The sequence below is a fragment of the Cherax quadricarinatus genome, chromosome 84 (genome assembly GCF_038502225.1).
Source record: "Cherax quadricarinatus isolate ZL_2023a chromosome 84, ASM3850222v1, whole genome shotgun sequence".
Taxonomy (NCBI): domain Eukaryota; kingdom Metazoa; phylum Arthropoda; class Malacostraca; order Decapoda; family Parastacidae; genus Cherax; species Cherax quadricarinatus.
In genome coordinates, this window is record NC_091375.1 from 10,995,081 (window position 1) to 11,009,636 (window position 14,556).

Consider the following 14,556-nt stretch of genomic DNA (forward strand, 5'->3'; position numbering starts at 1 on the left):
TCTTACAGTATTTTCTTTGAGGATGGTGCCTTAATTAATGTTGAAGGGCTCTTCCTTGGATTAAACTTGAGCTGATTATCTCCTATATCTATTTCCCAAGTAATGTACTATATAACCTCTACAGGTTTAGCACCTCCCTGTGATGATAATAATTATGCAGTAGCATAACCAGTTATTTTATTCCTTGCAACAGGAAACTCTGGCCCAGTGGAGGAAGGTATTCTGGGTGTGTGTGCCCATGTACACTCTCACCGAGATCTTCTACCTTATCTTTGTTTCGAGCAATGTTCAGCCGTGGAACTTCAGAGACCAAAGCCTTACAACTGGTGATGATGCTCAGGAGACTTCCCTCACCACTGTGAAACACCAGAGCTACAATGTAGATACCAGGAACCAGGAAACCTTAGTAAATAGTTTGGCAACTAAATGATATTTGCATACAGTGTAAGGAGAAATGAAGAACTTTTGAGTGCCTGAGTTTTAAGGTTAAACACATGGAAAAGGAACACTTTGGGAAAATTGCTCTGAAAGTGATTTATGTCTGAAATGTTCATCCCAGATACTATTTAAATGAATTTATGTGTGCCTATGTAATTGGACAGAACATTTCAGTCCAAGGAATGCCGGTGAAGGAATCTTGATTCAGAGGATTGGAGCTACCTTCCCCTTCCTTGTATCAAGCCTACTTATGTTCAGTTTCTCAGGTGTTGACCCTTACCAGTTTAATGCTTCCCTGTTATTATATAGAAATAAGTCAATCATCGAAACATATTAAGAATCCTTATCAAGACTTGTAAATTTCTTATACTATTCAAGTGTCTTTTCCACACACCTTAATGGTAAAGGCCAGAGGACCAGCCCCTGCACCCTCACACTGTAGGAGTTTTAAATACTATATATAGTATGCTCAGTAACCCACATGGAGACAAAAACTCAGAATATTAATTGGTGGGTATATTACTGAGCGTTGACAAGTGTTCATTGCACTTTAGTTATCCACTATATAGTATTTACAGAAATTTAGTAATAGACTATCTTTAAGCATTTCCTAAAAGGGTCATGGCACCCTTTTGAAGACAAAACTGAAACCAGATTACTTAGAATAGTATGTATATGGTTTGTGTAAATGTTATGTAAGTGATGAGATTCTGGTATGCATTTTGAATACATTTGGGCTTAATATGGACACTTATTTTTTGCCTGTCATCAGGTACCAATTTCATTTTTTACTATGTAGGGGAAATACAGCTCTTGGAGAAATGGTATCAAGGCTCGATAAAAGGATGCAGAGAGGTCAAATTCTGTGCATTGAGAGCCCCCCTCACTGGCATCAAGGAACCTCCCTTGTTGGGTTCATTGAGTTATCCCTCTGGAATTAATAATCCAGGTATAGTAGTCTTCTGGTAAAGGCACATTGCACCATTTACTAAAGTATTCACTATAACAGTTAATTTCAAAACTTACAGAAGGTTAAGCATGTTATACTGTATTACCATACAGCTTTTAGACTACAATATGTACAATATTGTATATCTTAGTCTTAGGGATACCTCTGTAATAAGTATTGCCTTAATGAGTCTTCTGAATTAAAGACCCTCAGTTACTGTTATTTGCTTTAATGAAGATAGATTCATGTTTCTGGAAGAGAGAGAGTACTGAATGATTAATGCATGTTTTGCACTTCTTTTTTTAATAATAATTGGAGAGAGAGTGGGCATCTTCTGTTTGAGAGGCTGATGTACAAAGGATTTAATTAAAGATGACATATTTTTAAAAAATTTTATTACAAAAAATTTACAGTAAGGATCTGTTGTAGATATTACACAAAATTTAAGAATGTGATATTGGTAGAGGAGAGGATGCATTTGTGGAAAAAGAGGGCTTTCATGCATACATTAATACAAGAGTTTGCGATGGTGAGCAGTGATGGAGAAGTTTGTCAGCTAGTTATCTTTACTATAGACACAGATACCCTTTATTTTTTAATTAATTTACTCAATAAATTACTATTATTATTGTTTAACAATGGCTGTCTCCTGCCAAGGCAGGGTGATCCATTATTATTACTACCACTGCATTCACAGGGGAGCAGTAAACCTATAAGGGTCATACATCACCTGGGAGGAAATCAGGTTTGATCCAAGGAAGAGGAGGTCAGATCCAAGTCCCTTGCATCAAGAGCCCCTCACTGGCATCAAGAAACCTCTAGATGGTTTACTCAATAAAAAGGCTTTTATCATTATTCCTGGCAATTTTGTATACATATAACAGTTATAAGCCACAAATTACTAGTGTGTTTGTGCTGTATATCGATCAATGAGCTGCACAGTAACAAAGACTATGAATTCTCATAACAGAAAAATAAATAATAAAACCATGTAGAATATATAGGGTGTCACTATGATCACAGCACATATTAGCAACTAGACTATGAAAAAAGAACTGCCAGAAGGTTACTAAAAACGTTTTTTTTTTTTTTTTTGCCAACAGTAAGTTAGAATGATGGAATGCTTACAAGAAGTGAATACTTTTAAAAAACTTGACAACAGACTAAATACCTGTACAACTGAAAATGGAACATGAGCCTAGTTCACAAATAGGCAATCTCGGAAAAATCCTCAGTCTGATGCTTCTTAACATATATGATGAAAGATTCCACAACCAATCCATGTATGGCATCAAGTAAACCAGAACATATATGTCTACTCAGTATTATCCAATCACACAAAGCATATTGCATATTATACACACACTAACAAATACTTGTGTAATTACACTGTATATGGTATAGGGGAATCACATATTGTACTACAGTAGGCATCATTAATATGTACGTGCATAAACAGATAACACAAGAGGAGACTGCTCTCCATAACCTGTTGTTTTAAATACATATATAATACAGAAATACTAGGTAGAAGGTTCGTAGACAGCAACCGCCCAGGGAAGTACTACCGTCCTGCCAAGTGAGTGTAAAACAAAAGCCTGTAATTGTTTTACATGATGGTAGGATTGCTGGTGTCTTTTTTTGTCTCATAAACATGCAAGATTTCAGGTACGTCTTGTTACTTCTGCTTACACTTAGGTCACACTACACATGCATGCACAAGCATATACAGTGGACCCTCAACCAACAGCATTAATCCGTTCCAGAGGGCTTGCCGTTGGTCGAAATTGCCGTTGGTCGAGTTAATTTTTCCCATAAGAAATAATGGAAAAAGAATAAATCCGTTCTTGACACCCCAAAGTCTGAAAAAAAAAATTTTTTTTACATGAAATATACATTTCCTTATATGGAAAGGAATGGGATATGGAAAATAAACAATAATTAAATGCCACTTACCTTTATTGTGGAGTTGTTAATGAGTGATGTGCCAGCAGGAGGGGAGATTCAGAATTGTCTATGGCTTGGAAGGAGAATCCCCTCCCAGAAGGACTTCACTTCCATCGTAATTCTCACCCTTTTTTACACAGGCTTGACACTGGAAGCATTCTTGGGAACCATGGTGGCTTATTTAGCAGTTACAAGCACTAAAAATAGTGGAATTATCCAAAATATATGGGAGGCACACGTGGAAACTGACCGCAACAGCTTGTAAACAATGGCACACTGACTCTTGGAGTGGTTGGGCCCGCTCAGGCCATGCTCCGGGCACGTTGACACGTTCCGGACAAACGTCGTTGGGTAAGTTTTTTTCCGTTTAAGACATTTTTTCTACTGCAAAAAGCGCCGTTAGACGAAATTGCCGTAACTTAATGCTGCCGTTAGTTGAGAGTTGACTATATACACACCCCTCTGGGTTTTTTCTATTTTCTTACTAGTTCTTGTCCTTGTTTATTTCCTCTTATCTCCATGGGGAAGTGGAACAGAATTCTTCCTCTGTAAGCTATGCGTGTTGTAAGAGGCGACTAAAATGCCAGGAGCAAGGGGCTAGTAACCACTCTCCTGTATATATTACTAAATGTAAAAGGAGAAACTTTCATTTTTCCTTTTGGGCCACCCTGCCTCGGTGGGATACGGCTGGTGTGTTGAAAGAAAGAATACTGCAATACATGTGTTCCTCACCTAAACTAGCATTTTGTAGGATTACCCTTCTTCTTGGTGCACCTTATGGAAGACAGAAAAGTCAGTACCCTCCCATACCTGCTTAATGACACTCAAGATTTTGGAGTTACAGGACACGTTTATGACATGAAGCTTATATTTAATAAGTTTCCAAATGTTTCCTATAGGATTTAAATCCAGAGAGCTTCCAGGCCAGTCATTAAAATATAGAAAAATTTCAATAATTTATGTCTTTGGCAGTATGGCAAGGAACATTATCTTCATTACAAAAGTTGCCCTGGCATTTCTTGAATCTGTGGGTGTGCATATTTATAATGTCTACTGTATGTATTATATTGAAATAAATATTTGTATTATTGGGAATTATATGTAATTAATTATGCAGAAAAAAGAGAAAGGAGAAGTTGATTAAGAAACATTGAAAAACATTAGAAATAAGAGTATATTATGAAACATAAGACTGATGAAAAACAAATAACTTTAAAAGTGACTAAGTAGAAGGTAAAAGGCTAAAATTAAATGCCACTATATTCAGGCTATATTAAAGGCTAATTAAAAAGCAAAAGAAGACAATTAAAAAAAAAAAAAACATAAGGTTGCGATTTGGCATAGTGCACTAAACATTATATATAGAGACCAGACTGGTAGAGATCCAAGGACTAGGCTAATTAAACACAAAGGTGTGATACATGTTTTAAATAAACTCTGCAATATTTCTGCATGTCCAAGGCAAAAATCACAATATTGACCGAGGCAGTGCTGAAATAATGCATCCAAGAAATTAGAGCTACAGATGATGAACAGTCTACTGTACTAGAAGCCATCTAAAATTGTAACACATACAAAGGAAAGTGGTGACCTGACACCATCATTAGTGTGACAAGTGATGCAATTTTTAAGATAGCTTATGCAACAAATTTAGGTCATATGAACTGGCCTTACTGTCATATAAGTTCTCTTCAGTGTACTGTATTCATAGGTAAAAGAGACTATGAGCTGAGAAGTGGATGAAAAGACATAAAACAATGTAAGCCTGTATTATCTAGTAATGACATTCTGCTCTGGAGTTTTATTAAGTTATCCAAGGGTACAGAAGCAGTTTACATTACGTAAAAGGACACAAGTGCAACTAATGTAACATTTTATTGTGGCAACGTTTCACTCTCCAGGAACTTTGTCAAGCCGTTGATAAAGTTCCTGGAGAACAGAACGTTGCCATAATAAAATGTCACGTTAGTTGCACTTGTGTCCTTGTACCTAATGTATTGTTGGTAATTCTACTAACATTAATACAGTAGTTTACATGTTTTCTGTATACTGTAACTTGATAAAAGCTCACCTCATGTGAAATGCCTTTATAATTAAGGCTTATGCTGTTTTATGTATCTTTTTTAATATATTTTGTATATTAATCTGTAAAGGGAAGAATTGCAGAATAGGAATCAAAATATTCAGTTATTCAACTTTTTTTTATTTCAGCCACAGTCCAGCTTTAATTGCATACATATTCTTAAAAACTCAAAGATTAAAATGAAGAACTTCATAACTGGGTAATGTTTCTCACAACTATATCTGTATTGGCCATTATATAATTAAGACCTACATCAGGCAAGTTTTCCCTGACAAATAAATTAACAACTACAGCTAAAGCTTCAGCCAAGTACAGTACAATGTTCATTTACTATAACAAACTTATAATTTATTCCAAGAAGATTTGTTATAATTAATATGCAGCACAATGAAAAGCAGTAGATAAATTTACTGAAACTTCACAATAAATGAAGTTTGATATTATAGTATTATCAATGCCATTATAATTTACGATTACCCAACACTGGAGGAAATTTCAGATGACATTTTGGTACACCTTTGACCATTATAAAGTTGGATAATAGTCCAAGATCAACCTCTCCAAAATGGATTATTTGCAAATTGTTCCAGCAATGGTATTGTGGCTTTTATTCACCATTCAAATATCTCAACACATGAAATTATACATAGGCCATGTAATTGTTTTTAATTTCAATATTATCATTGCAGTTATTTGTTACATGGGATATTATTTTTTATCACATCACCATGATGTTTTCATTTTTGGGTCACCTGACTTTGGTGAAAGATGAGTAATGTGGTAGAAAAAACAAAACTAAACCTGTAAGGGTTATTTATTCATCACTGCATAGTAGAAGTGAGAGATGGTAGAGCAGGAGAGGTTGTGTTGAGGGAAGAACAAAGACACAACTTATGAAGTACTGTAGCATAAATACTGTACTGGATATTAAAAGCAAATTCTAAACTGGCACTACAATATTAACAACAGGTTCAAACAAAACTATATGCTCAAGTTTAAAAAATATACATTTAGATTTGTTCACACTAGCAATTAAGCAGACCAATTTAACAAAAGTAAATAAACCTCATAGACTGTACATAGCAGTAGTATCTAATAACTTATCAGCATAAGAAATTTAGTTTATTCTATAGCCCTCCCAATTGTTAAACAATTGATTGTGTCCCCTTTAGGTAAATAATCAAACCTGTAATTCCTTTCAATTTAATTTGTTAAAGCTGTATAGCATGAACTAATAGAATAATCAGTTCTCTCCTAAATTTACACTTTATTGTTACTGCCTTATTATTAATGCCAGCATAGATTATTATAGTCATAACTAAGTGTTAAACCCATAAGGGTCATGCCAGCATAGAATCATCTCGTATTTAAATTTGTTTAAAGTATGCTTATATCAACTGTTGTTTTTACCAATGACCATTTCCCACCAAGACCAGGCAACTCAAAGAAACACATTCACCATCACTTTTTCAATAGCTGTCTTGCTAGATGTGCATGAACATAATTCAAATGACATTTTGAACTACATTACCTACCATCCATGTAGATATTAAGATAACACCTAACTGACAGTAGTGTGTAATCCCACTTTGATGAACTTCATGTATGCTATTCCACCTACACAAGAGAACCATAAATTCTTACAAACCTTGTTTTATCAATTTAGTGAACAAAACACTATGCCATATTCTGTCCACAGCTTTCTTAATATCAAGAAAACTTACAGTGCTCAAGCATAATGCATTTTAGGCCCATTACATGGATATTTTATTGCATCCCAGGTTTCAGGGTAATATTTAAAACTATTACAATTAAAAAAATTCTATTGGCTCATAAACTTCATATTAGATTATCATAACCTTATCTGATATAGTGTCCATTGGTCCTCTTTCACAATTAGTACTTTTATAATGGTGTGATATTCTAATTTGCACAGAATACAATGAAGTGTATAATAAACTAGTTACACTGGCCACAAGTGGTTTCAGAAATATGAGAAAGTATGGTGTGAATATAATGCAGAGAATTCGTAGTTTGGAAATTAGGAGGAGGTGCGGGATTACCAAAACTGTTGTCCAGAGGGCTGAGGAAGGGTTGTTGAGGTGGTTTGGACATGTGGAGAGAATGGAGCGAAACAGAATAACTTCAAGAGTGTATCAGTCTGTAGTGGAAGGAAGGCGGGGTAGGGGTCGGCCTAGGAAAGGTTGGAGGGAGGGGGTAAAGGAGGTTTTGTGTGCGAGGGGCTTGGGCTTCCAGCAGGCATGCGTGAGCGTGTTTGATAGGAGTGAATGGAGACAAATGGTTTTTAATACTTGACGTGCTGTTGGAGTGTGAGCAAAGTAACATTTATGAAGGGGTTCAGGGAAACCGGCAGGCCGGACTTGAGTCCTGGAGATGGGAAGTACAGTGCCTGCACTCTGAAGGAGGGGTGTTAATGTTGCAGTTTAAAAACTGTAGTGTAAAGCACCCTTCTGGCAAGACAGTGATGGAGTGAATGATGGTGAAAGTTTTTCTTTTTCGGGCCACCCTGCCTTGGTGGGAATCGGCCAGTGTGATAATAAAAAAAAAATATGAACTGGGATAATCCTTCTATAGTCTTCATGAGTTTAGTTGTGTGTAGCACTAAGCTAATGTGAATTATTCTATGAAAAGAGTGGTAGAAGCTCTCAAATCTGTCTGCTTAGCCTGAGATACATTACTGTTGATGGAACTAGCTAAAGTTCACACAGTCTGATTATTTTGCACACTTAGCTGGCTCGGGTAGTGGGTATGTCTCCTGAAATAGGCAGATTCAATCCCACACTGCTTTACCATACACTGAAGAAGTGACAACATAGGTTTCTTTGTGCAAACTCTTCTAATCTAAGTAACATACTTTTCAGTGTTAGGAGAACTGAAATAACACAAAATGTTGGTTAACACTGGATAATGAAGGATGGGGAAAAAGGCAAGGGAGAATTTGTAGGTATTTATCCTGCACAGGCAAGATTTAAGCTAACAGCTCTCCCTCCAGTGTGTCTTATTAACTAAGTCAGTGTTATATCTCTGGCATATAATGTACTTCTGCCTTTTTATCTCATAGAAGAAGCAGCTGCCACTTTCTTAAAATGGCTTGCACTGAGAAGCAAGGAATGTCTGTAAAGAATAATAGTTGCCTCCTCTTTACACATACATATTATAAGTTAATTATTGCATTTTTTAAATAATATAAACCATTATCACCTTACAAAGTCTTTCATTAAGGAGTGTACAGTCTCTGATATCCACCAAAGAAAATTAAGGATTTCTGCTTATTATTTTAAAGTTACAGATAGTGAAATGTAATTTTTGAAGGGAAGACACAACTTCTAATCCATGTTTTAAAGTTGTATATAGAGAAAAGTAATTACTGTATGGGGATCAAGATACATACATTGTGTTAATTTCAGTTGCTATTACTTGAGACTTGTGTGCTTTTGTAAATACAATATTCCAAATCTCGCTCCTTAATATATGTTGCATTTCAGCTAAAACACACAATATTAACTATAGATTTGGAAGGGGAATAAAACATAATTAAAATAGCTTTTGTGTGCTTACAGAGCCTTCTAGTTAAAGCTTTAGGGCCTTTATACCAGCATGTTATATTATATACAGTAAGTTCTCTACTTATGACCCTAAAACATTGCTGAAAATGGTGTTACTCAAATGTTGGGAACTTCAAACATGTTTTCCCAGAGACATCCATGTTATCTGAGATGTGTTCCCAAGCATAATATTCCATGTCTAATTTTATTTATTTTTTAGAATAATTAAGAACATTATATAATACTCAGATGAGTTTCTCTCTCATTTACTCCCATTTCCTCTCTCCTTTCTTTTTTTCATTCACTTCCTCCCACTCGTAACACTTGACTCGTATCTGACATAACACTGGACAGGCAACAGCAACAGTGACTGCCTCCCTCTCTCATATTACATCTGACACAGTCCTTTTTACATATGTTCATCTCTATATGGAGGGTATTAGGTGCCTGTGGGAAGGTAGTGGTGAGTCCTACTGAGCCCAGGTTGTGTAGTGGAGGGGGAATGTGGTGGATTAAGGTCATCAGAGGGGCACTTCAATCAATGATCACATAATAGACATGATCACCTGTCACCCCCACAATAAAGAAACATGACTTTTAAATCTAAAGTTCTTCACCAATGTCTACTGAACAAATCTGGACTTTCCACACATAAATAAAGTGACCATAAGCAAAATATGAATGCATTTGGTAAAAAAAAAAAAAAAAGAATTTGTTACTGAAAATAAATTGTATTGATATCTGCAATGATTGCAAAGGCAGATCAGCAATCATAAGTAAATAATTGGTTCCAAAATGCCCTGATCATAAGTATGGATGATCTTAAGTTGGATAACTGAAAGCTGGGAACCTACTTTATATGATAAGTTTTCTTACTCAACAGCACATTACAAAACTTAATGCATGATAATTGTTCAGAGAATTATTTATAAATTCAGTTATCATTTACATGAGTTCTGTAGGATGGAATATTCATACTTGCACCTATCTTTCACACATCCCCCACTCAACACAGCATAAAGTTTTGCACAACCAATAGCACTGTGCCAACCATAATGCCAGCAGCCAATCTGAGCGTAGTGCACCCATCTGTTGCCAATACCTCCACCCTTTCTGATGTGGTGGCAGGTATTTTTGAGTACTCGACTGCCTTAGAGGTAGTGACTTGTCTGCTAGAGGTACTGGTGGTGGAGGGAGTGGTAGTAGTGGTCTTGCTGGGTATGGACTGATGAGGTTGATGGAGGTGAGGACAGTGCAAAGGCTCTGTTTTCTTCATCAGCCATTCGTGAGTCTCCTTGCGACCTTGCCTCACCAGTTCGGCACCAATCACATCCCGGACTTGAGAGTGATAATTGTTTAGCCACTCACACTGCAGCATATAACAAAAAAAGTATCAATGTTTTAGTAAATTCTGAAAACAAACATAAAACATATAATACATATATATAATGATATTATTGAATTATTCTTACACACTAAGACAAGAAAGTACAATAAATAATTATTTGTGCCAAATACAGTGGACCCCCGCTTTACGATCATCTCCCAATGCGACCAATTATGTAAGTGTATTTATGTAAGTGCATTTGTACGTGTATGTTTGGGGGTCTGAAATGGACTAATCTACTTCACAATATTCCTTATGGGAACAAATTCGTTCAGTACTGGCACCTGAACATACTTCTGGAATGAAATAATATCGTAAACCGGGGGTCCACTGTATATGTGAAATCTTAAATATTGAGGTTTAAATACTATTTTTGTTTTAAACATTTAGTGAGATGGAAGAGAAGTGCAAACTGGCTGTAGTTATATGAAAACACTTTATAATGTGTCTTAAAAATTGATTGACAAAAATGTGTGTCAGAAATTTCACATTACTGCATTGTGAAATGTTTTAAATTGTTTAAGGGACTTGAACTTTATAATGCACACTGAGTAATACACACTTGATGTATGTATTACTCAGTGTATGTATCCTATACAAAACTGTGTATAACACTTTGTTTTATGAGAGAAAACATATAATTAATAAATTTATAAAGATATGAATTTATAAATAAATTACTGACGGACATTGTCAGTAATATTCAGAGAACATATATTATTATAACAATATATTATAATGTAAAGTATTACTGTAATAAATGGCTGGAGTATTTCATTACTAACTTACAAGACACAAATTAAAACTAGATAACATTTCAGTTCATCTAGAATAATTATATTGACCATCCTTAAGTTATTATTTTTTTAATTTATGAGTTAGCTTTCAATTTTCCAGCCATGATATTGTAATTTTTATGCTACTAGATGATATCAGTAGAAGCACAAGATAATGCTACTGGATATCAGTAGCAGCACAAGATAACACCCAACATACCTGCGAGTCACCAAGGAGAGTCAAGTTGATGAGTTTCGCTTCAAAAGGAACTAGAGTCACCGGTTCAAACCCAAGAGACTGCTTGTCAAATTTGTACTGTAAAAGGCAGTAACTGTGTGAATTCTGGTAATATAATATTAGTAATAATAATAATAATAAAAAGAGCTGTCTAGGGCAAAAACAGCTAACCACTGCTAATTAACAGAAAGAAACATTTCTTATGTGTAGTGGTCAATTTTTTACTTTTTTTAATAAAGGATATTGTGCATTTTTAACTGATAGATGCAAAGAGAGAGAAAGAAAGCACACCACAAGAATAACTTTACTTCTCTAACTATAAATGGGTAATTACAGTACAAACACACTCACCTTGGTAGTCTTTGTAACCACAGTCAAGATGGTCTCCAAGCGGATCCCCCATTCATTGTCTTGGTAGAACCCAGGCTCTGGTGAATAATAATAAAAATAATAATGACAATAATAATGGTGATGCTAACACTAGTGTATGGGCTAGGTGTAAGATCTTAGAATGTTGAAGAAATGAGGAAGCTGGAGGAAGTACAGATGTTATGTGAGATTACTAAGTGTTTACCTGGAGAGAGTTCTGGGGGTCAACGCCCCTGCGGCCCAGTCTGTGACCAGGCCTCCTGGTGGATCAGAGCCTGATCAACCAGGCTGTTACTGCTGGCTGCACGCAATCCAACGTACGAACCACAGCCCGGCTGGTCAGGTACCGACTTTAGGTGTTCGTCCAGTGCCTGCTTGAGGACAGCCAGGGGTCTATTGGTAATCCCCCTTATGTATGCTGGGAGGCAGTTGAACAGTCTTGGGCCCCTGACACTTATTGTATTGTCTCTTAACGTGTTAGTGACACCCCTGCTTTTCATTGGGGGGATGTTGCATCGTCTGCCGAGTCTTGCTTTCGTTGTGAGTGATTTTCGTGTGCAAGTTCGGTACTATCGGTACTAGTCCCTCTAGGATTTTCCAGGTGTATATAATCATGTATCTCTCCTGCCTGCGTTCCAGGGAGTACAGGTTCAGGAAATTCAAGTGCTCTGAGTAATTGAGGTGTTTTATCTCTGTTATGCACGCCGTGAAGGTTCTCTGTACATTTTCTAGGTCAGCAATTTCACCTGCCTTGAAAGGTGTAGTGGAATTATTATGCAAAGGATAGGGAGTAAAGAAATTAGAAGACTGTGTGGTAGTGTGAAAGGTATAATTCCAAGAGCAGGAAGAGGTACCAGTAGCCAGAAATGCTTGATCGTTTAGAAAGGATGAAACACAATAAGACTGATTAAGAGCGTGTATAAATCTGGGTTGGATGAGAGGTATAGGAGATGTCACAGGAAAGGATGGAAGGAGGGTATGAAGCAGGTTTTAAGAGGTATGTATGGTGTAAATATACAGCAGGCACATATGAGCATGTTACAAAAGGGTGAAGAAAAATGGGTTTTAGGATTTAGGATCTACAGTGAGCATCATAAATAAAATTGTACATAAACAAATCACACAGAAAGAGACTGCTCACCATAACCTATTGTTTGAAATAAAACAAATACTGAAATGTTTTATGTTCTTCATCTAAACTAATATTTTGTAGGATTACCTTTTCTCTTCATGCCCTCCTTAAGTCTCATAGGCACTAATAATACTAACTTGTGGAGAACAGAAAAGTCAATACCCATCCATACCTGTTTAATGGCACTTGAAAGTTTTGGGTTTAGAGTGCAAGTCTATACCAAGAAGCTTATGCTTAATAATTTTCCAAACATTATTGGATTTAAGGCCAGTGAGGTTCCAGGCCATTCATTAATACTTTTTTTTTTTAACAAGTCGGCCGTCTCCCACCGAGGCAGGGTGACCCAAAAAGAAAGAAAATCCCCAAAAACAAAATACTTTCATCATCATTCAACACTTTCACCTCACACATAATCACTGTTTTTGCAGAGGTGCTCAGAATACAACAGTTTAGAAGCATATACGAATAAAGATACACAACATATCCCTCTAAACTGCCAATATCCCAAACCCCTCTTTTAATAATAATAATAATATTTATTTCTACAAGTACATGGTACAACTTATACAGACCATAGCTGAATCAATGTCATACTATACAGAAAGCCCCTGGTACACAGAGCATTTCAGACAACTTAAGTTAATTCTGTTCCCAGAATGTGACCCACACTAGTCGACTAACACCCAAGCAGTACCTACTTACTGCTAGTTGAACAGGGACAGTAGGTATCTTAAGGAAACATGCCCAATGTTTTCACCCTTACCAAGGATCAAACCACAGACACTCAATGTGTGAGCTGAGTGCACTACCAGCTGAGCTACAGGACACCCATGGAAAAATCACAGTAATTTAGCCAATTCTTTATGTTTTTTGTAGTATGGCAAGGGACACCATCTTCTACAAAAGTTGCCCTTTAACTTCTTGAATTTTTCAGGCAAGTAGTCTACTCAAGGAATATTTATGAAAATACGCATTAATGACGCGATAAAACACCTCAGCTACTGGGATTGTTTGAGGTTCCTCAACCTGTATTCCCTAGAATACAGGCAAGAGAGATACGTGATTATATACACTTGGAAAACCCTAGAGGAACTGGAACTAAACCTGCACACGAAAATCACTCCCTACGAAAGCAGGGGCCCAAGACTGTTCAACTGCCTCCCAGCATACATAAGGGGGCTTACCAATAGACCCCTGGCTATCTTCAAGCAGGCACTGGGCAGGCACCTAAAGTCAGTACCTGACCAGCCAAGCTGTGGTTTGTATGTCGGGTTGTGTGCAGCCAATAGTAACAGCCTATGTGATCAGGCCCTGATCCACCATGAGGCCTGGTCACAGACTGGGCAGCGGGGGCATTGACCCCCGGAACCCTCTCCAGGTATACTCTGGGTATAATGTCTACACTTGTTATTATACGTATTGCAAAACAAGATTTCTTACCATCTGAGAAAAACTGTCCGACCTCTAGCTTGTGTTCCTCAGTATTGTAGATTCTGATTTGCGTAGGGGCTGCCAAGGAAAAAAAAAAGACATTCCTTTTAGTTGCTCATTAATAAACATTATTAACAAAGAACTCGGTTTCTTTGAAAAGGGCATTTTTTTATTCATAATATTTATATCAATGTAGCTGTATAGCCCTTGTGGCTTAGTGCTTCTTTTTGATTATAATAA

The 14,556-nt window shown here is 36.5% G+C and overlaps 2 protein-coding genes across 2 annotated transcripts in view; one reads left to right on the top strand and one right to left on the bottom strand.

Moving 5' to 3' along the window:
• Positions 1 to 4,687, top strand: part of LOC138855185 (putative inorganic phosphate cotransporter) — a 34,841-nt gene extending 30,154 nt beyond the window's left edge. The window contains exon 5 of the mRNA XM_070103066.1: positions 194 to 4,687. Coding sequence (XP_069959167.1) covers positions 194 to 430 — 237 coding nt within the window. The 3' untranslated portion in view covers positions 431 to 4,687. The remainder of the gene's footprint in view (positions 1 to 193) is intronic.
• Positions 1,766 to 14,556, bottom strand: part of LOC128704400 (uncharacterized) — a 204,207-nt gene continuing 191,416 nt past the window's right edge. Inside the window, exons 30-33 of the mRNA XM_070102922.1 lie at positions 14,326 to 14,394; positions 11,736 to 11,812; positions 11,367 to 11,462; positions 1,766 to 10,352 (exon numbers count right to left, since the gene is read on the bottom strand). Of these exons, the coding sequence (XP_069959023.1) occupies positions 9,990 to 10,352; positions 11,367 to 11,462; positions 11,736 to 11,812; positions 14,326 to 14,394 (605 nt within the window). The 3' untranslated portion in view covers positions 1,766 to 9,989. The remainder of the gene's footprint in view (positions 10,353 to 11,366; positions 11,463 to 11,735; positions 11,813 to 14,325; positions 14,395 to 14,556) is intronic.